The sequence below is a fragment of the Eurypyga helias genome, unplaced genomic scaffold, assembly GCF_000690775.1.
Source record: "Eurypyga helias isolate BGI_N326 unplaced genomic scaffold, ASM69077v1 scaffold6077, whole genome shotgun sequence".
In the NCBI taxonomy this organism is placed as follows: domain Eukaryota; kingdom Metazoa; phylum Chordata; class Aves; order Eurypygiformes; family Eurypygidae; genus Eurypyga; species Eurypyga helias.
Genome location: NW_010263626.1, coordinates 91371 through 112865, shown reverse-complemented (window position 1 = coordinate 112865; position 21495 = coordinate 91371). Strand labels below are relative to the sequence as shown.

The window sequence follows — 21495 nt, the reverse complement described above, 5'->3', positions numbered from 1 at the left end:
AATGGTGCGGTAGAGGCAACTGGAGAGACAGAAGTAAGGATGGCTTTTTCATTGCAAGATACCCATGCTGGGACAGGCCACAAGAGTGGCCTGTGAGATAGCTCAGCTGTAATAAGTTTAAAGATCAGTGTAATGTATTACTCCTGACGATGGGTGATAAGACAGACTGGTTTGAACTGCAGAAATCACCAGTTGTTGAACCACTGCATAGCAGTTTGCTCTTTGCTATCCGTAAGGCTTCTGACACCACAACTGCCCTGCTTTCAGGGGAGCTTTGCTATTTGGGAGGCCAAGACCTGCCACAAGCTTTGTATTCTGCTGTATGCAGAGACACTGGGTCTGCTCGCACTTGATGTGAGCTACCAGGAGCAAGAGTTTGTAAGGTCACACGTCTGGGTGGGTGGATAGTTGGTTTGCTACCTTTCTGCATATAGTCATATTCAAAATATAGCAAGTTATTGATCATGCCAACTAAATAATAACTTGAAATAAAGGACATAACTAGTTTTAGATGTTGTTCACTATTTTTCAATCTGTTGCTCTGTTTAAAAAAAAAAATCCAAATCTTTATCTGGTAGACATAAGTGTTAGACTAACCAAAAACCTCCACAGGAGATGTTTAAGCATTCTGTGATCTTTTTTACTACAGAAAGTTTCTCAGTGATGTCTTTTCCCCTCATGTTGTATATAGTAATTCTTGCTAGCCATTTGCCATATTTTAACGTAAAGATTGACAAGAAAAGTTTCTATTTCAAAGATGTAAAGTCTACAGGCAGTAAGAACAATGAAGAGCTATGTGCTAAAGAAAACCACACCCTCAGGCAAGTGTATTACATGGCTGCAGTCAAAAAGCACATGATCCTATGCTTGCACTAAAAAAATCATCTTCCTTTTACCCTCAAAGCAATTGGCTGTCATAGCACCTAGCATTTAGAGGGTCAGATAAGTCCAATATCCTCTTTCTCTGTCCCTGTCGTGCAGTTGAAGTCCGGGGACATGTGGCTCGAGACAGCGTGCATATTAGGGAATGGTATTTTCATTGAGCAGCATGGTGGAATTGTGGTGGATGACAGAAGAAAAACAGCACAGAAAGTGGGAGGTAGATGAGAGATTAGTGTGCCTTGAATATCACACAAAAGGTGTGTAGATGAGAAGCAGGATGAGACCATCATTCATATTTCTAAAGTTGCCATTAGCGATGACTCTGGAGATTTTGGAGAAGAGAGAGAAATGGAAGGAGAGAAAATACTGACCAGGTGACAGAAGACACTGTACTCCAGCCGGCATCCTGCCTGGCTCCTGGTCAGCAGCTCATGTTCCTGCTCAGGCCACATGCCCCAGTGCACCTGACCTGGGCACCCTGGACTTCATGGCTCCGACAGCCCTCCCCTTCTGTACACTCCACCTGGGGCCAAGTCATGGCTTAAAATAGAAAGTAAACTTTTCAGGAAGGGGTTGTCTGCCCAGGCATTTGTGCCCTGCCCAGCCCAGTGGGGTCTTGATTCAGGCTGTGTACTCCCAGTGGTATTTTAAAGCAAAGGTAAATAGCATTGTATATGTCAGTACTCAAACACAGGATTTTGAGCGATAGCTCAGCCCCATATTTTAACTCCCAATTTCCATCTGAAAGTATGGCAATATGTTAAGGTGGAAAATAGGAAGTTTTTTGGACAGATTTCTTTGACTTCAGAGAAATGAAAGAGCATATACAAGAATATGAAGTCCAGAAGATAGGGGAAATTAAACCTGTTGCTTTCAAAGCTTCCCATGGAAATTTTCTCCTTTCTACAAGGTAACATTAGAATTTTCCCCTCATTGCAACCTAGTGTATCCCAGTGTCTATGGTTTCTGTGCCACATACTATTGCATCTATTGTAGCTTTAGCTGAAGCAACTAAGCAGGGCATGGCATAGCTTGTACAGCAGAAACCAAGGAGGATTTTTTTTCTTCGGGCTCTTCTCTCAGTGCAAAACATCTACGTCTGCCTATCCCTGGAGGCATGATCCCAAAGCTCCTCAGAGTCAGTAGGAGTCTTTTTGTTCAGCTGGCCCAGGTCCAGTTTCTGAACACAAAATACAGCTCAGTATGTTGCAGCGTTTCTTCAAGCTGGTAGAAAACTGTGTTGAATGCCCACTGATAATTTTATTAGTCCTGTTTAGTTATATTTTATTTTAAATTCCAGGCTACAGTAATTCTCTGTGCAAATTAAAAAATTATCCCATGTTCCCCTTTGGCTTGATGACTTTTGTCTGGGTCATTTATGACCCCTCCCAGTGTGCTCCTTTGTTCTGTTACACTTATTTATTATTGCTGCTGCCACAATCAGGTTATCTCCTTTCTTCTTTCTGATACCTGATACTCCAGACTTTTGATCTCTGGCCCTGGGAAACGTCATTTGTAACTCCCAAGTGTGGAGCCTGCTGTGATGAGAACAGCTATTGTTTACATACCGCCATCGCAATTACTTTAGCAGTTGAAAAACCTGTAGTGAGGCAGGAATAGAATATAATTTCTTGCTTCATCAGCCGTGGATCACTGTAACTGCAATGAATCCAGGGACATTGTCAAAGCAAGGAGTGAGAGGGGAGAAAAATGGTGAAGATTTCGGATCAGCAACTTCCACTGCACATTAATGTGTGCTCTGTAACTTTAAGAATGGGTAGTCGGGCTTGGTGATGCTCAGTTTTCTACAATCCCTTGGAAGCATTGTAGAAGGAAGATGAAATTGCCAACACAAATTTTAGAGGCTGTATTTCTTTTTTTTCTTATGTAGTTGGTGGAACCCAGCTGACTTTTTCATCTCCCTGTTTTTCCACCTTACCCTAATGACACCAGAGCAGGCACATGATGCTTGCTAGAGGGAGAGTTTCTCCTGGATCTGTCATTGACAGTGTTCAGCCATCTAGAGAGGTCATTGCTGGGCAGAGTAAGATGCTGCAGTCTCAGAAGCACATGTATCCACCGCAGATTTTTGTCAAGGCCTCTGTTAACAGAGCCCTAACGTGTTGGTATGGAAATCTTCCCTTTTTCTACCTTGCTCGCTCATTCCTTACTGCTGGCAGTTACTGCTACTGCTTAAAAATGTTCAGTGACTTTCTGAGGGCCTGCTCCACAAACTGTCAGAAGCACTGTTATCTTTGCAATGAAAAAAACCCATGGCACATGTTTAATGGGGTCAGATTGTTTTCATGCAACTTGACTGTTACAGTCAATAAAAACTTTTGTGTGTTGTTCTCCTATGCTTTGCGTATCCTTTGTTTAATAAGGACCACATCAAGCAAAAGACTAAATCCTGTACTGAAGCAAATGGCCAATTAGTTGTAATATTTATTTTTCTTGTCTAAGGACTTCAGGTCTGTTTGTGATGCCAGAGCATCAGCATTTTCTTCCTGCTTTGGAATCAGTGAAATCTAGCCTGTGTGTCTGATCAATAAACTGTTTAAGTGTGTCACTGGCTACTTGTACTTAGAACACCTGGCACTGAAATCCCTGATTTCAGCTTTGCTAGCTGTGAATATCACATTAGAGTAAGCTGGTTTTTGCCTAAGTAAAAGCATTTTTAAAACTCTCATATTTCTTTAGCATGCAGCCCATTTTATTGCTGTTTATAGTTCTTATTTTCTTTAGGCACTGAGGTCCCTAAGTGTTTTATTTATGCGGAAGACAATTTATTTGGTCTTGATGTTTTGGTATTTTTCCCTTTTTTCCTCTGTAGATGTCAGGGTTGTCACAACCCACATCATGTTTTGCTCATTCAGTAATTTTCTCTCTAACATGTTTTTCCTTTTCTTTCCAGATGCAGAGGGAAATCGCTTACACGGGCCGAGACGGCCCAGGTGCTTCCCGCCCTGGATCTGCCACGCACCCTGCGCATGTGATACCCAGCTCTCCACCTTCCACCCCAGTGCCCCACTCCATGCCTCCCTCTCCGTCCAGGATTCCCTATGGCGGGGGCCGGCCCATGGGTGTGCCAGGCAACGCCACCATCCCCAGGGACCGGCTCTCCAGCGTGACAGCCTCGCGCTCAATATCGCCCAGCCCAAGCGCCATTTTGGAGAGACGGGACGTGAAGCCAGATGAGGACATGAGTAACAAAAACATTGCCCTGATCCGAAATGAAGGTCTGTACGGTGACCCCTACTTGTTTCACGAGGGAAGGATGAGTGTGGCTGCACCCCACTCCGGACACCCCCTTGATGTCCCCGATCACATTGTAGCCTACCATCGCAGTGCCATGAGGTCATCAAGCACTTACTGCAACCCCTCTATGCAGCCTGAAATGCTGGAGCAGTCCTTGTACAGACAAAAGTCACGAAAGTACCCAGAGAGCCACTTGCCCACTCTCAGCTCTAAAACACCTCCCGCCTCCCCCCACAGGGTGGCTGACATGAGAATGATTGATATCCATCCTCACCATAGCGCTCACATTCCCTCCCACACCATCCAGCCTGACAGGTCTTCCCCCAGCCGCCAGTCCTTCAAAAAGGAGCCCGGACCACCTGTGTTTGTAGACGCGAAAGCACGGAGCACCCTCGGCATCCCGGGCATGGCCGAGGCTGTGCCCTCTCCAGTTGACAAGCAGGCTTTTGGCTATGGACCACCTGCAATGCCTAAGGACAAGGAGACAAGGTAAGGCAGAGCTGGGGCTTAATTTATGCAAATGAGAAACATTCCTAATCTGTGCATCTTGTGTTGTTTAACACCCAGGGGACATGCAATGCGTGGGAGTCCGCTGCACTGGGCTGCAGTGTTTATTAGCTCTCTGTTAAGGTAGTTAGTAATTTAGAGGAGATGTGACACCTCCCATTATTAATCTGAAAGTATTGTCAACCCATGATGAATCCCTAGTTATTTTCATTTGTGTAAATTTCAGTCATTGGAAAAATTATAATAAAATAAAATGATTAACTAGGATTTTTCTTTCCAGACAACCAGATCATGTTACAAGAACAAATGATGTTCTGTTCCTGCTAATAAGGGAATATATTTCACCCCCGTTAAGAATGACATTCTTATATTACAATTTTGGTTCTTTATGGAGTGGAGTTTTTCTCATCTAGTGTTAGGAAATGGGAAGAATTTATCATTACTGTCTTATCTCCTGTAAAACATGAATTTGCATAAAAATAGGACAGTTGTTTATAGTAATGTTCCTCAAGGGGAAGCGGCTGAGAAGAGCAAGTCTGTCCCAGGGAAGAAATTGAAACACGAATGCTATTCCAGTGATTTTTCCAGCATCACAAATAATTGGTGACCTGACTGTTGTTAACTTTTGTGCACTGACAATGATGACAATGATCTCTCCTGTCTTTTTAAGGACCAGATTTACGCAGAGGTCTGTGAAAGGCTTCTCCTGCCATAGACCCTGTCCTAGGAGATTAAAATCCTTATGCTGCCAGTCGGTTGCTGTGTATTTGTATGAGTTGTGATAATCTCTAGCATATTGTTTGTGCTGTTAACTTTTATAGAGCTCTTTAGGGAAGTGAAGATCAATAGGTGTAAAGTGCTGAGCTTACAGAGGCCAAAGGTAACTGCTGACTGCCTTAACCACTGGGGTAATTTGGAGCTTCACGTAGCCCCCAGACTTCCCTTCCATCTGAGTGGCTCGCTCAACAATTAGTCGCCACTGATCATGCTTGGCTGGAAAAAAGAATATGATGTTGTGAGGTCCACTGGTGGGGAGAAAATAGAGGATGGAATAAAATCAGCCATCCACAAAAATTACAGGCTTATAGCTTGGTAGTTATGTTGACACAAGTGTATGAGTTAGGGCATATTACAATCTAGTGTCAGTGAAGCCTGATTTGTATCTATTTATTTCTAAGAAAAAGATGCAGATACCTGAAATTTCATTTCAAGGTTCCATTATTGCAACTAGGAAATAATTTTAACTATATTTGCCAGTTCTAATACAAGAGGCAGCTTTCAGATAAAAAATTTTACAAGGTTCATTTTAGGCGGTTGAAAATAAGGGAGGACACCAACTTTCCAGTCTGTGCGACTTTCTCTCTCCCCTCTGGGCATCTCATCTGCTCAGTCAGCTACACACATATGCACCAGGCTGTGTATATGTGAATATTTAAAGAGCAACTACACAGATAGTTCTGCAGCACCTTAACTTACAGATAGTTCAGCTTTGCACCAGGAGTAAAACCTGGTCCCAGAATATATTGACAGTGATGAAAATAGCATTTGCATAATGATATTTCCAGGTAAATACATGACCTTAAAATTCAGCATGATGTGTATTAGCCACATAACTGACAGTTCTGGAAGTTACTACAGACAAAGCAGTACTGGGGGTACTGGTTGATGAAAAACTGAACATGAGCCGGCAGTGTGCGCTGGCAGTCCAGAAGGCCAACCGTATCCTGGGCTGTATCCAGAGAAGTGTGGCCAGCAGGTCGAGGGAGGGGATTCTGCCCCTCTACTCTGCTCTGGTGAGACCCCACCTGGAGTACTGCATCCAGCTGTGGAGCCCTCAATATCAGAAGGATATTGACCACTTGGAGCGAGTCCAGAGGAGGGCCACGAAGATGATCAGAGGGCTGGAGCACCTCTCCTATGACGAAAGGCTGCGAGAACTGGGCTTGTTCAGCCTGGAGAAGAGAAGGCTCCGAGGAGACGTCATTGCAGCTTTCCAGTATCTGAAGGGGGCCTACAAGGGTGCTGGGAGAGGACTTTTTACAAGAGCTGGTAGTGATAGGACAAGGGGTAATGGGTATAAATTGAAAACAGGGAGGATTAGATTAGATGTCAGGAAGAAATTCTTCATAGAGAGGGTGGTGAGGCACTGGAACAGGTTGCCCAGAGATGTTGTGGATGCCCCATCCCTGGCTGTCTTCAAGGCCAGGCTGGATGTGGCTTTGAGCAACCTGGTCTAGTGCAAGGTGTCCCTGCCCATGGCAGGGGGGTTGGGACTAGATGATCTTTAAGGTCCCTTCCAACCCAAACCATTCTATGATTCTATGATTCTAAAGCAGATGTTTAAATGTTGATGAATTGGAAAAGAAGCTGTTTACCCAAAAATGCATTAAATTAAATGTTATTTAATTTACATTCTTTGCAATTAAAACACACATTGTGTTGCAAACTTCTAGGTTATTTGATAGTGCTGCATATGTATATAAAAATGTTGGTACTCACTAAAATGAAAGCCTTAGAATAGCAAAATAGCTCCATGCAACATTTTTCCTCCAAAATTATTTCAAGAGTGTACTGTCGTTCTCTTCTGCCTGAACACAACTTTTGTCCTCTTCTTTCTGTGCCACATTAGTAAGAAAAGGTGATGGCAGAACTGAGCAAAAATGTGATCACATTCACGGCTCGTGGCTTGCAGTTCAAGACTAAAGTGTAATGGCCATGTGTAGGTTATTTGATATTGTTCCTATCACAAAAACACTTTATTGTTTGATATGTTAAAGTATGGATGGACTCTCCATAGGAAAAAATGGTTATACTATGTAAAGCCATGGACAGTGGGAGATTTCATCAGCAGTGCACTGAGAATTGTATAAGAAGGGTGAACTTTGCAGATATACCCTCTCAGACACTTTCCACAGGGCCAAATCTGCATCTTCCTTTCTGAAAGATGTGGAACAACCAGGCAGAAAAAGAGGAATGCAGGTGACCAAATAGAGAATGGAGGCCAACTGTACTTCAGCTTCCTGCTGTTGAAGGAATGGTTTCTAGGAAGATGAGTTGCAGGCTCCTGGATAAGAGTTGTCAAATAGTATCACAGCTGTCAAGGCTTCAAAGCTTCCCTTTTCTCTTTAGCCTCAAGATGTAGAAAGTTTGAGTTTAACCATTCGTAGAAGATTGAAATATTCATCTGTGTGTATCTTTCCTCTGGGAGGAGAACAGTACAGAAGAGTTCTGCTGCTCTTTGCTTCACACCTTTTCAGGATATCCACTCTGCTGTTTTGGGGGAACTTTGGCCTAAAGATTGTGCCACTTTCACTTGGTTCTGGAGAAGTCATTGGGAAAAACAATCTATTCCTGTTTCTTTCTTTATTCCCATTGAGATTAAAAAAAAAATCTAATGTAATTTTCTCTCATAGGGTAATATATAAAGAAATATATTTTTCCCTGCCTCTGATCCTCTTTTTGATAACTATGCAGGCTTCACTCGGGGTCTAACTATAAGTTATGAAGTCACAGAGAATCTTTCTCCAGGAGAGCGTGCCAATTAGTTTGTGGTGTCAGACTTGGTATTTGAATACGTCTGTTACGGATGATGCGCTGCACAGCCTAGGGTCGGACAGGAACATGAATGAACAGTTACATAGCCCACTTCTAGTTTGTGTCTGTAAAATGTGTCTTCTCGGTGATGTGAATAATAAAGATGTCCCCAGGAATGGGAAGGAGCATGCAAGTCATGTTTAAATGGTATCACAGTGAGAAATGTGTACCAATTCAGCAGTATGCTGTACCCTGCTTGGGATTATTTCCAGTTAGTTGCAGTAGAGGGAGTGACATGAAACCTCCGTGAAGCTGTAAGGAAGAAATCTGGTGATGAAATCTGATGTTTCAGTTCACAGACCCTGGAGAAGCAAGGGCTTGTTTTGCCTCTGCTGAATCTGGAGAGCGAGATGGCGAGACAGAGCCTGAGTGCCTGGACGTATCCAGGCTGTGGATCAGGCTGCCGTGAAAACAGGGCTGGTTAGCGGTTCGTGCCTACTTTGATGGCTGAGGTCTGTGACAAGCCAAAGCCGAGTCTGACCGCGAGTCCTGCTAGAGCTGGGAGTCACTTCTGACCTTGCTCCCTCCTTTCCTCCTTCATTGTACTACCACTTCTGCCTCTCCCAGCATTCACAGTAAAACAATGTGAAACAATACCCTTCTGTGCTCCAGCTGATAAAATAGCCCTTTCTTTCCAAACTGCTATAGAAGGGACCCTCCCTACTCTTCCTGGGTGGTGGAGAGATGCAGATTTATCTGGGAAATTAGTCTGGGAACAGAGACAGTGTTCGTCCTTCTCGTGCTACCAGCGCCGGCAAAGAGGCACCGCTGCATTTTGTTCTACCTGACCCTCTCTCCTAGTGCTCCACATCCTGGCCTGCCCCATACATGGGGGCTCTGGCCTGCCCTGTGTCACCAGAGTGCCAGCCTGTTCTGAGCCCTGAGGACGCTGATCTGCCCCATGTCATCGGAGTTCCAGCTTGCCCCATGCTGTGGGGACCTCGGCTGCCCCATCCATGGGACCCCAGCCTGCCTGGTGCAGGAAGAGATGGTGGGGTAGGCTGTTCCTCCACCTTCCCTCTCCACAGTAGGGAGCACAGCAACGCCGGCCTGGCAGAGGCTGAGGAAAGTGTTCATTTTCTCCCTCTGGAGCCAAGGTTGCTCTAGCCCTTCATAGGGAAGCTGGAGGGGAAGGGGGCAGCTGCAGCGCCCATCCCTGCTCGTCCAGGGCTGTGTGGCTGGACTGTGCCACCAGCCCTCCAGCCACATCAGCCCAGGGCATGGCCCTGCTGCTGGGCCAGCCGCGTGCCTCCCTGCCTGTGCTGGAACACGCGGCCTCCCACTGCCTTCAGCCAGACCGCCAGGTCTCTGAAAATCGGGTTGGTTTATTTAATACCTAAAAGGCGCCTCCTCTCAGACACCTGTTTTTGAAATGGTTGGTGCTGATGGCTGTAACAAGTCTGGGTCTTAAAGTGAAATGATTACAGGAAAAATCCTGCCTTGTGTTTAAAGGAGTAACTCCAGAGCACATGTAGATTCTTAACATTCTTAATGCTTTTACCATATGAAAAATAATGTGTTCTGTGCAGATGATTTCAGTATTTCATTTGTTTCTCATCATCTCCTATCTCTGGAACATCCCTCTCCTTCTTAACAACATATTTTCCTAGATTTCATGGCAAAGGACAAGATCAGCTTTGTGTTGCCATGATCCCTTTTGAAGCAGAAAATTGTTTCCAGATTATCAAATGTGGGATGGAAAAACCATCATATTTATGAATTGGTAAAACAGATAGATTTTCAATTGAGTTTAGTTCCAGGAAGGTTTTGTGATGATTATCTGGGAAAAAAAATGTTTTCCTTATTAAGTGTCAAAAATGCTGCATTAAAGTTTGTTAGAATATATTTATCCCAGGCTTTTATTCCTTGTTTTTGTTCCAAAGGTTACTGTAGCCTGAACCTGTTTCTTATTTTAAAACTTATAATAGTGGAAATTCAGTAACTTATTTCTTGGTTTGGAATGGATTAGGTCAGATTCACTAGACTTCACATCACCGTTCAAAATACCTTTCTACATGAAGACAGAAAAGTAAGACGCGCACGCTGTATTAAATCACAGTAAGACCTCGTCTGCCGGCTGCGGACTGACGGAGCACTGTCTTCTTCTCTCCTTGTGTCTGTTAGCATTTCATTACTTGTTTTGCTGCCCTGTTTTCTCAACGTCTGGGTGTCTTGGAGTCTCTCCTGGCTATGGTATCTGTGTGCTACCCCAGCAAACCTCTATTTCATTCCCTTACTGTGAATGAAATAATTAGCCGGATAATCTGGCTGGCTACAAGTGGGCTGGTTACTTGTTTTGTATCATGTCAGCTTGCTTTTGCCTGGTATTAGCACCTATATTTGAGTTTATATGACCCTTATCGGTTGGCATTATTGCTTTGGCCACCCAGTGGCGACTGGAGCTGAGGGTGGCTGGAGCTTGGCTGCTCCCGCATGCCCAGGATGCCACAGTGGTGATGGGTGGCCCCTGTAGCTGGGGCTGCCTGTGCCTGCCCCATCTTCTTTCATCAGTCATTGCTGCTGGTCTTAGTCACTTACTTCTTGAGAAGTTTTGTTCCCAGTCATCTTCCAAAATCACAGCCTGCTGTTAGCATTTGCTTTTGTGTGTCTCCCAGTCACTTAGCTGCTGGCATACAGGGCCGCGTTTTCAGCAGGTCCTGTCCGAGGTTCCACATTGATGTGCGTCTGTGTTGTGGTGTCATTGACATACTGGCATGTGGAAGTAGGCACCTGTATGAGCAAAAGTCTGTTTTGGAGCCCACCCAGGAAGTCGCCTGGTACCTGACTAATATATGCATTTACATAAACAGATAAACACACAAATGTTAACCTTCCTATAAAAAAAAAAAAAGTGATTGTGGTTGTTTAGTGGCCTTTGGTACCTATAGAAAACACTGACCATACCTGTTACCATTCTTCTTCATCTCTTTTCCTCTGCTTTTATGAGTTTCTAAGGATGTGTGCATGAAATCAAATCTGTTTGACAACAATATTGCTGTACAGTCTGTATTTGGAGTCCTGTGCCTGGTTTGTCGCATTGCCGTCCTTTCCAAAGCAGACAGTTGCCATGTCAGGTGCAAAGGATTTGGGCTGGGAGGTAGTCAGCTTGGGAAGATTAAATGCTTTGCACACAAAAATCCTGGGTTTGGGGAAAGTAAAAATAGTAACAAGAAGAAGTGTAAAGTCTTTAATCCTGAAACCTTATATACAGAAAACACTATTGGCCCAGTGTAGGTAAAAGAGAAAATCTATGTAATGCTGAAAAAAATTATTTTCACTGGTTCCAAGAGGCATTAACTGAATGTTTTAGGTGCCTGTCTCATAAGATCATTAGAAGTTAATTATCTGGGGGTTGTTTGTTTTGTTCTTTTTTAACCAAGCAGCTGTCTTTTTTTATTGTCTGTTACCATGCAAAAGCTGTCCAGGCCAAGATGTGGTAAGCTGTTGCAACAAGGTATATGCAAACTGGTACCCATGGGCCTTTGCACAAACTCTGTAGTGTCTTTCCAGCCCTGTGGTAATCATTCACATAGAAAAACAAGTCTGAAAGCAGATATATCTGGCTTTAACAAACGGTTCTCTTGTCTTACAGAGAGAGGATACAAGCCATGGAGAAACAGATTGCCAGTTTAACTGGTCTTGTTCAGTCCGCGCTTTTTAAAGGGCCAAATACAAGTAATAGCAAAGATGCTTCTAGGTAAAAAAAGAATTCATTAAATCTGTTTCTCTGTAATGATTTTAATAATCAATCAACAAAAATATTTGACTGTAATAGTAAAAAAACCCAAACCCTGAATGCTCAATCATTTTAAAATATCTTTATCATCCCCATGAGAGTGCTAGGCAGAGAGGAAGAATATGCCAAATGATAGATGGAGATTAACTGCATTACTCTGTTAAAAAAAATTAATGTAGCTAGATCTCTGTGGTTTCTACTGATTATACTCCATTCCTTGCTTAACTTGTATTAAAAGCTGATTAAAAAAAAAAAAAAAAACACCAAAAACCAACTATTGACAAGCTACTGGTGATTTAAATTAAAATATGTATTAGACAAGGCCATTGATTTTGCTGATTTTAAACTTCACTACAGTTTTATTGTTAGTAAGTTAAAATTATGATTTTTCTTTTTATTACTTAGTGAGAAGATGATGTTGAAAATTGTGTCCAGCAAGAGCAGCATTGATACTGCAGGTAAGATAATGCATTTTTAATTTACAATTTATTCAGTTAGATGAATAGCTTTAACGTTATTACCATCCCAGTTTATGGAAATGTCAAATTTATTTAAATTGCAGTAGCTGTACTGTCAGAACTGAAGTTTGAGATATGAGAGTCGATCACATCTTTGTTACGAGAGGAATTTCTGGCAGGTTGAGGTGGTCTTTGGAATGAATTTTACACCTGTGCTGAATGGTTTAAATGAGATACAGAGTGTGTGCATATGGTGAATTTTCCAGTGATTCATCCCATCTATAGTATATATCTGTCAGTAACCCCAGTGATATCCAGATTGCTGTAGGAATGTTTCATTCCTATTCTGGTCACCTGAACTTTTCTCTAAGGTTCTGCTGTCAGTAGGACGGGATGGGTTTAATGACACTAAGGAATTTAGCAGTCAGCAAGGCAGCACTTTCCCTAATTAAGCCGTATTGATCTGTTACTAATAATTAGCCTGCGCCTAAACTGTGCTGAGCAAGTATCAATTATGAAGCCAATAGGAGCTGGTCTTATTTTAGCTTCCCACTTGGAGAGCTGTTAAGCATTTAAAAGGTGGAGTTAAGGCTGTTGTGAAAGAAGATCTCCATGTGACTGGAGCTCTTTGTGTATGAGCTGCTGCTGGAGATGTCTGCAGGGCTGCGCGTTAATAGGCCTCCTCTTCACCCTTTGTCATGCACTGAATGCAAATAAAGGCAGTTCCCTACTTCCTGGTAAAGCTGTTCCCACAGGGAGGTCTGTGCTCCAGCAGGTAGTAAACCACACACATTTATTAGCATTAAATCTGTTATGCTCTTAACTAGCCTTTCTGTTGGAGCTGTTAGTTCACGTTCAAGATTCCTGTTTGTCTGGAATTACAGTATGTCCTCCTAACCGACAGAAATCAAATCAGACCTGGAAACAATCAAGCATATGCAAGGGCAAGAGAGCTAAAAAGTCCTGGTACTGGAGCTTTGGTCCCAAACCACTCTCTGGACCTCTTCCAGCTCCTTCCTTCCCGTTGGCCCCTGGATGGGGAGAACGATACTTCAGGCTGTGGAGAAATAAGTTGTAATTTATCAGTTTCAGACAACTTACTGAAAAGGCCATCATTTTTCAAAACGGCTGAAAAATGCCCTCAGACTTTTCCTTACTTCAGTGTCATTATACACTGAGGATTTATGGTATTTCCCACTTGCACAGGTTTTGTCTGATGCAAAGCACCTGTATGAAACCATTAAGATCTGCACACCCATTGCCTTCTTTTCTTCTTTGTATTGTATTGCTGTTTGGCCTTTCCGCTTTCACTGTGTTCCTACTAATTCAGAGAAGTACTTTGCGGGGACACTGAGTTGGAGATCCTGATCTACGTGGGCCCTGCTTTGAGTGAGAGTACGGACCAGATGCCATCCAGAGGTCCCTTTCAACCTAAATTATTCAGTGATTCGTGTGTGCTCTTAATGAAATGAGAAATTAAATAATATTCATTGAGAAAATGGCCCTGTACAACGGGAAGGTGGGGATTCCTTGGTGTGGAAGTCATGCCCAGCCCACCAGAACAGCATGCTTCATCTGACCAGCAGCTATTTCCTGCCACTGTTGTTCCCAAAGACTCTTCACTACCTTGCCGTATGACCGAACGCCTGTCGCTGAAATAGCAAAATTACATGTTAACAGCTGCATGTCCAAGCCTGACAGGGTTGCATGTCGTTTACTGTCAAAAGACCAGATCAGCATCTGTCATGTACTGACAGAGACATTGGCTTTGTCACACGGCCATGCCCGTAACCAGCATGTAAGGATATCAGCAGTCACGTTGTGGAATAGATGCCTTTCTGATCACTTGGGAACCTGGGCTAGGGCAGTGGGACCAGCTATGCAGGCAGCTGTCTGCAAGGATCCCTATCAGTGCTATAAAGTATGGTTGTAACTCCAGCATCTGCATCCCTAAATCCTGTCTTTCCAGCATGACTCAGCCACAAAATGAAATGGTAACAGGTAAGGGAAACAAGGCGTGATGCTGCCCCAGTATACTACAGTACTGTAACCCACACCAGCTGGTGTTGAAGACTGCTGTGTAATAGAATAGTCCTGTATTTTGCTTTTACACCTGCTTCTGAAATTGTGCATGACAGGGTCTAATAAGTCAATGCAGTCCCTGCTCACTTGAAAATTAGGTAATGTGCTAGAATATGCTACAGAATATTTCTCCTTTCTGTAAATATACTTGGGTTTAAAGGTGCCAGCGGCATCTAGAAACGCTTTTGCTGACCACTGTTTGGTTCTTCAGTTCACCCCGATCCTTATTAAGTATAGCCATTTAGGCAGTCGACTCTCTTAGTGTACAATTCCACGTGACATCTGTTCACTGAGATACCACTTTTAGCGATTTCAAAGTCTATTTGAAAGAAAAAGTGGTATAAAATGTTGATTTAGCAGTCCTTTCCAGAGCACTGGTAAGCAGAAACGTGAATTGCTTCCTATCCTGAACAATAAAACATCTGTGCGGGATAAAATTGGCTCATCAATGTTAAACCAACATTGTATTTTACAGTATGTGTTCCAATGATAGGAGACTTTCATGCAAAAAATAGAGAACTAGCTCACTTGGCAAGGGAAAGGAACCAAATTTTCTAAATCCTAGCTAACTCCATATAGCTAGATTGTGACTATTCTGATTGGTATTTCATATAAACCAAATTGTTGTATTTAACATGTTTTTGCTTTGCCAGTCTGTAGCAGATTCTTTAGCCTCAAATATTAAAAAAACCTAAATAAAAATGCTTTTTCACCGGGGAAAATGAGCCTGTAACAATCATGCTTGTTTGCATTTCTTATCTTTTATTGCTTTAGGCTCAGTTCTTTCATGGTGGTGGGTGCAAAGAGCAGTAACCTTTGACAGACTGGCTATGCCTCTTCTACTAATATTAGGGGAAATCTCGTGACTGAATCCTTGTAACGTTCTTCAATTCATCAAGAGTGAATGGCATCAAGGGATTCTTCACTTAGGGACAACATGTAACTCTCAAAATAGACCATACTAGGAAGAGTAGCCTTGGGATTACTGACAAATATGCTGAGAAATGCTCACCTACTCTCTTTTCTGTCACATTTTGTTCATCAAGTGGTGAGATAGAGTAAATCCTGGGTTCATTGATTCAATTGAGAATCAGTATCATGGACTACCAAAAAAAGCGATAGTTCTTTGGTGGCTGCTGCCTTGTTGGAAGAGGAAGAAGGACATTTCGGTATTTCCTGAAAAGGGATCAAGGAGTACACCTTTCTGCACTAACACCACCAGTACAAACCCAGAGAGGGAGATAGCAGCAGGCAGAAGTATTACACATGTAGGTCCCAGATTTGATTCCTCATTCATTGTGAGCTGTCTTGTCACTTGTGCATAACTCTGTGCTTGACCATCATACTCTTGCTGTGATGATCTGTGAATTAAAAATGTTGTCCTGATTTGCTTGCTTATCTCAGATTCAAAGATAGATCATGTCAGTCTTTGAACTCTGCCAGCATACTCAGGTAAAACATGATCCTGAAATCATCTGGGATCTCTGACATGAAGTTGCACGCTAATGTGTATCGAACATTCTTTTAAGGGTGCTTTAGTGCCTGGCCGTAACGGCTTGTTAACAGTGGAATTGCAACCTTAACATTTGTTCAGTGGATTCTAACTGGATGGAAAGAGAATGAAATAATTGTCATGTATCTCCCCAAATGATGCTTGAAAATAATGTAGCTTTTTGATCAAGAAATGAGTAATTTGTGAAGAAACATTGCTGGGTGTCTTCTGATGGCTTTTCTTTCTAGGCTGCTTCAAAACAAATTCTTGGCATATTAGAAAGAAAAATAAAATCTGGAAAATGGAAGGAGAGTGGTGGCTTTGCACCATAGCCAAGGTCAAGTGTCAGGGAGTATAAATTGCGTTCCTTACCTTCCTGAGCCTTGGCAAATAGGAAACCTTTCCTCTTTCTACACATCAGTTCTCTTTGTACTTTAAAAATGGCAGCTTAGTTCATTACCTTTTGTAAAAAAAAAAGTTAATGTTTGGTTTTTTGTCCAGAGTGTTAAGTTGTGGAAGGTTTTGCATTCAGGCCCCCTTACCTAGCTCCAGCAAGCATTTATTTAGAAAGCTGAGAGCCAGTGCTGTTTCTTTCCCTTCAATCCATCTGGCCGTATATCTCACTGCAGAGGTGCAGCCTTGGACTATTTCCAGAAGCGAGCTATACTCCCTAGATGAAGGAGCTGCTCATTCAGCTGCCCTTTTATTTCTTTGTGATGAAAACATGCATCTCTGCGAAATCAGTTGCTGATTCTCACTGCATCCCACACTCACTGAGTGTCTGTGGGGTTTCACACCCTCGGGAGTCCCACGTCGCGCGACGCAGGCTCCGAGCACGCTCCGCAGCAGGGACACCGTGGCAGCTGAGAGTAGTAATGGTGCGAAGAGATGGCCAAGGCAGCAGAGGAGGAGAGCTGCTTTGTAGGGAGTCAGAGACATTTATTGTTTACAGAAGCAGGTCACACTCCATGTACGCTAAAAGGAAAGCAGACACCCTTTCCTGAGAAAATATGTGAATTGACTGGGGTCCAGCATCAGGGGGAGAGACTGGTGGGGACTGATTCATGCCTTGGCTGCATCATCACAGCGTCGGGGCTGAGGTTTTGGAGCTTTTGCTTGAGGCAAAGAATAGCAGAAAGGTAGATGTGCTTTCAAAAATAGTCCAGATTCGTGGCTAGGGATCAGAACTCTTGGAGGCTTACCCACATTTTTCAGGCTCTCTGGTGGTTTCTGTAGGTTTTATGAACTAAATGAGCTTTTCTTAAAAAAAATGCAACAAATAGTGCATGTGGAAGGGAAATAGATGCTTGAGTGTAGGAAAAATTGCAGTGTACATGTAGACAGGTAAGTATTAGCATATATTAGAATGAAGCATTGAGTGGGTACAGACTGGCAGTGAACAAGGACTTCTTATTTCTTGAGTGTTGCTTTCTGTTAAGCAGCTCTTCAAAAGTCAAGAGAGCATTGAATCATACTGGAGTATAGCATAAATGTGCAGCAGCTTGCTCGGCAGTGAAATGAAAAGTGCTGTTGTTGAAGCACTGAGCAGATCTAGCTGGAGCACGTCTGGGTAAGGTATGGCATTACAACGGCCAAGACTGGGCTAGAACAGCTTTTTGTTTGAGCATGTCTCCAGAAGCTTATAGCATGGCACACAGTATATAGCACGGGTGCACCCAGAGGTGCCTGTACTTTTACTGACAGGAATTGCAAATGTAGGTAAAGCAAGAAACATGATTCTTCAGAAACCTTTTAGCCTAATTTAAAATTAAAAATAGCCAGAAAAACGTGTTGTGCCCTTTGGTGCACTGAAATTTTGCCTTCAACAGGCAAAGAAAAGCTCGCAAGACTAGTTTTGCTTGATTTCATTGAACTTGATAGAATATGTGCTTGTGGGAACAAGTGATGACCAAAGTCCCTGTGCATATCCATTGATGAGTTATTTTCTGTTTCCTCAGATTTTTGTTTTATTCATAGAGAAAGAAGAAAATGAATTGGGGAATGACATAATGCAATAGTTCAGACAGCAGCAGCCATCTGAGCTGTCTGAGCCCAAGGGACAAGGTGGATCAGGCACTGTGATCAGAAGAGTATGCAGGGCTACATAGTGCTGGACTTAGAAAATGAAGTGCGCCCTATTGACAATCTTGTCATTTTGCCTGCTGGTCAAAAGGAAAGGGACACACTAGAAAAAAATTGAAGAATATGGGTGTATAAGGGCAAATTTCCAGAAGTTGTAACATGACTATTAGCTGATGAGCTGGAATTTGCTTGTATCCTGTAAATAAAGCTTTTTCCCAGGTATTTGAGACTGAAAAGAACATGCCTGACGTTGATGTTGTGTCGAGAAACAGCATTATTTAATGAAGAAAATCTTGTGAGGACATTGGTGGTTATTCACAAAATGTGGCATCCTTGTGTTAGGCTCTATTGTCTTGTAAACAGAGTCCTGAATAAATGACAGACTAAAGGGGAGTGGGTGGATGGAACATGGCTGGAGAGCAATTCTCCATTTCTATTCTCCTGGTTTTATACCTTAGCTGTTGGCAACACCTGATAGAAATAATGCAATTGTACTTTAAGCAGCAAAGCAAGACTCTCTATGGAAATCTGTTCCCCTCACTTGGCAGTTTGACTGAATCTCTCTCCAGTGATGATTAATCAACAAATACGCAGTTCAAGAGTCCTGTGAATTAGCACCAGCTTGGTTTCAGATGGCTCCTGGGAGGACAATCCTGAAGCTACTTTAAGCACCCATTTGATTTTCTGCTGGTTTATGTAATCTGCAGTTGTAGCTTATTATCCCATCTCAACCACATGTGGTAGGAAGCAGTGTTGTGGTAATGCAGTGCTCTGATACAGCCGAGGTTCCAGTACAGATACACTCTGATATTGTACAGCCTTCCCTCACAATGTATTGGGTAAGAAGGTACCAGTCCCCTGTTAATACTGAGCATTGGCGGCTGTAATTTTCCTTTCTTGTCCATCTTTGTGAAATATATGTGGATTCAGTGGGCAGAGGAAGGATCGTGTTTGCACCTTCTCTGCTGGTGAGCTCAACCTGTGCTGCTGCTTATCGCAGGCGCTGCCAACACGTCTGTGGGGAAGAACGCATTGGGCGCTGTGGAGTCAGCAGTTGTCCATCACCCTGCTGGAGCCCCATCAATGCAAGTCAGCCTGCATGGTATGAAACGCAACGTGTCGGACCTGCGGCTGCAGCTGCACCAGATGAAGCAGCTACAGGTATGCTTGTCTGGGTAACACCAGCAAAGTGGGTTGTCAGCAAATGCTCTTTTCCTTCCATTCTTTTTCTCTTCCTCTTTTACCTTTTGTACATGAGTGATTCTCAGTAGCAGAGTTGTGGCAAAGGGAAGACCCAGCTATTACAGATGCAGAAGCATATTCTGCTCTCGCATGTACGACTTGCATAGTCCTTGAGGGATGAGAATTAGCTCAGTTTAACTACTGCTGCTCAGCTATTGAGAATTAACTTCATTTCTAACGTTGTTTGAGGGCTCTAGACATTAAAGCAGTATTTATATTACAAGAATATCAAGTTTGTGATTACAATTTGGACCCTGCTATGCTATGTGCTGTATAAACATGCTGGAAAGAGCCATGTTCCTGCTCCATACTGTTTACAGTTGAGACAGTTTTTAAGTTCCTGAGTAAACAACTTTGATGTCAGGAAACCCAAATGTAGCTGAGGCTCAGTAGATGTTCATTAAGCCAGAGTCTGAGTCCAGTATTTACAGAATCCTAAAGAATAGCCAACTTGAGCAGCAAGGAAAATAGATATTTCAGAAGTTGCTGCACAAGTTTGTTGCGCCTTACTTACATTCACATTTTACCAGTACCTTTCTGTCAAACATCAGCACCTCAAACCTCCAAGAAGCAATAAGAACAATGAAGAGTGAACCAAAATGTTCTGTTGACACATTCCACCATGCTGCAAATGTAAATGTGCACTGCTCATCTCAGGCACCGTGAAAATAAGCATATGCAGCATATGAAGCTGAAAGGCTTCAGCCCTTCACTTAATTGGAAACTGAAGAGCACTGTGTATTGTCTCAGAAGATGTACAAGGAGGTAAAGCAATTTCTTGTAAGACAAAGTGGACAGCAGGGGAAACTTGAGCATTCTGCCCGTCCTCCTTGCCTGGAAAGTGACATCACATGTTTGGTATTGTAGGGTTGCAGCTATTGCTGTTATGACCAGCGTGATTTTGAGTAAGGGCATGGTACTCTGTCAGTCTCCTTTGAATTGCTGATTAATTTTAGAATACAATAGTGATAATACAGGTCAGAATTGAGAGAATGTTTTGCCTTCACTTCCTTAACTAAAGGAAATGGAATTATGAACCAGTCATAGGGCAGGGGAGCAGAAACGGGAGGTAAACATCTGGCTAAAGAAAACGTGGCCGAGACTGAAGATGCTATAACAAGGTCCTGTGCTCAGTTTGCTGGTAATGAAGAGGTGGCAGAAGGTATTTGGAGCAAACAGTTGTGCCAGCCGGGTGACCTCTGCCTGTGATACAGCACGTGTGTATTTACCTTTTCAGTTTGGGCTGAATATGTTTCTATAGCAAATGTATCTTTCAAAAGCTGTTCCCAGCAGTGCTGGTCCCCATCTAATTTCGAGATGCCGACTTGGGATCTCTGCCCTGGCACATAATGTATAAGTGCATATTCTTCCACATGTGTACTGCAAACCACTGCAGCCCCTCTGTCCTATAACCCCACGCGCCAAACACAGCTCTTGGCAAACGCCTGCAGCCTGGCCATCAGCTGTGCTTAGCATATGGCCTTGGAAAGTGGGATGGAGGTTGAATTGCTGTGCTGAAGGCAGTAAGTGCATCGTTCTCACAGGGCCTGCTCACCCAGGAGGTGGCATTTCCCCAGCTGCAGCTTGTTCCCATGGCCCTGCCCGGGGCAGTAACTGTGCTTTTGATCAGACATAGCATTATGGCACACAGAAGTGAAGAAACTTGTACCATCTGCACAAATCAATGCTGCCAAGGAAGTCTTGAGAAGGAAAAAAGGACGTATCCTGAGTGTGCTCATTAACTCTGGCTGGATTCCTTTATTTCAGAAATGACAGCAAATTTCATGCATTGTGACAGTAGGAAGTGGCCAAATCTGTGATAGTCAGATGAAAGAACCTGTAGCTCAAGGGAAACTTTGGTATATTACATATAAACTACATTCGTGAGAGTGAGTTTCTGTCAACGGCTTTCCTGAATGGGTGGAATTGTTTTGAAAAAGGGCTCACAGTTTGCAGGGCAGCAAGTGAAACAGGTAGTGTTTTAAACTGAGGAGTGTTGAAATATCACACTTCTAATGAAAAAAATTCTGCGCTATGTTTTTTGAGAAAGAATTTTAATGTAAAAGGGAAAAGTCTTTTTCTGTTTTTTCCAGGTTGTTTGCATAATATGTTTGACAGGACTTCGTATTTTTCACTTTCACTGTTTCTCCTGGGTTGGCAGT

At 43.0% G+C, this 21495-nt stretch overlaps 1 protein-coding gene across 3 annotated transcripts in view; it reads left to right on the top strand.

Annotated features, from left to right (window-relative positions):
- KIAA1217 (KIAA1217 ortholog) overlaps positions 1-21495 on the top strand; it is a 96103-nt gene that overhangs the window by 43090 nt on the left and 31518 nt on the right. For 2 of the 3 annotated variants that reach the window (XM_010156106.1, XM_010156105.1), the window contains exons 1-3: positions 3797-4629; positions 12383-12435; positions 19092-19252. In XM_010156106.1, coding sequence (XP_010154408.1) covers positions 3797-4629; positions 12383-12435; positions 19092-19252 — 1047 coding nt within the window. Of the gene's footprint in view, positions 1-3796; positions 4630-11833; positions 11939-12382; positions 12436-19091; positions 19253-21495 lie in introns of those variants that run through there. The other variant, XM_010156104.1, reaches the window with a different exon arrangement.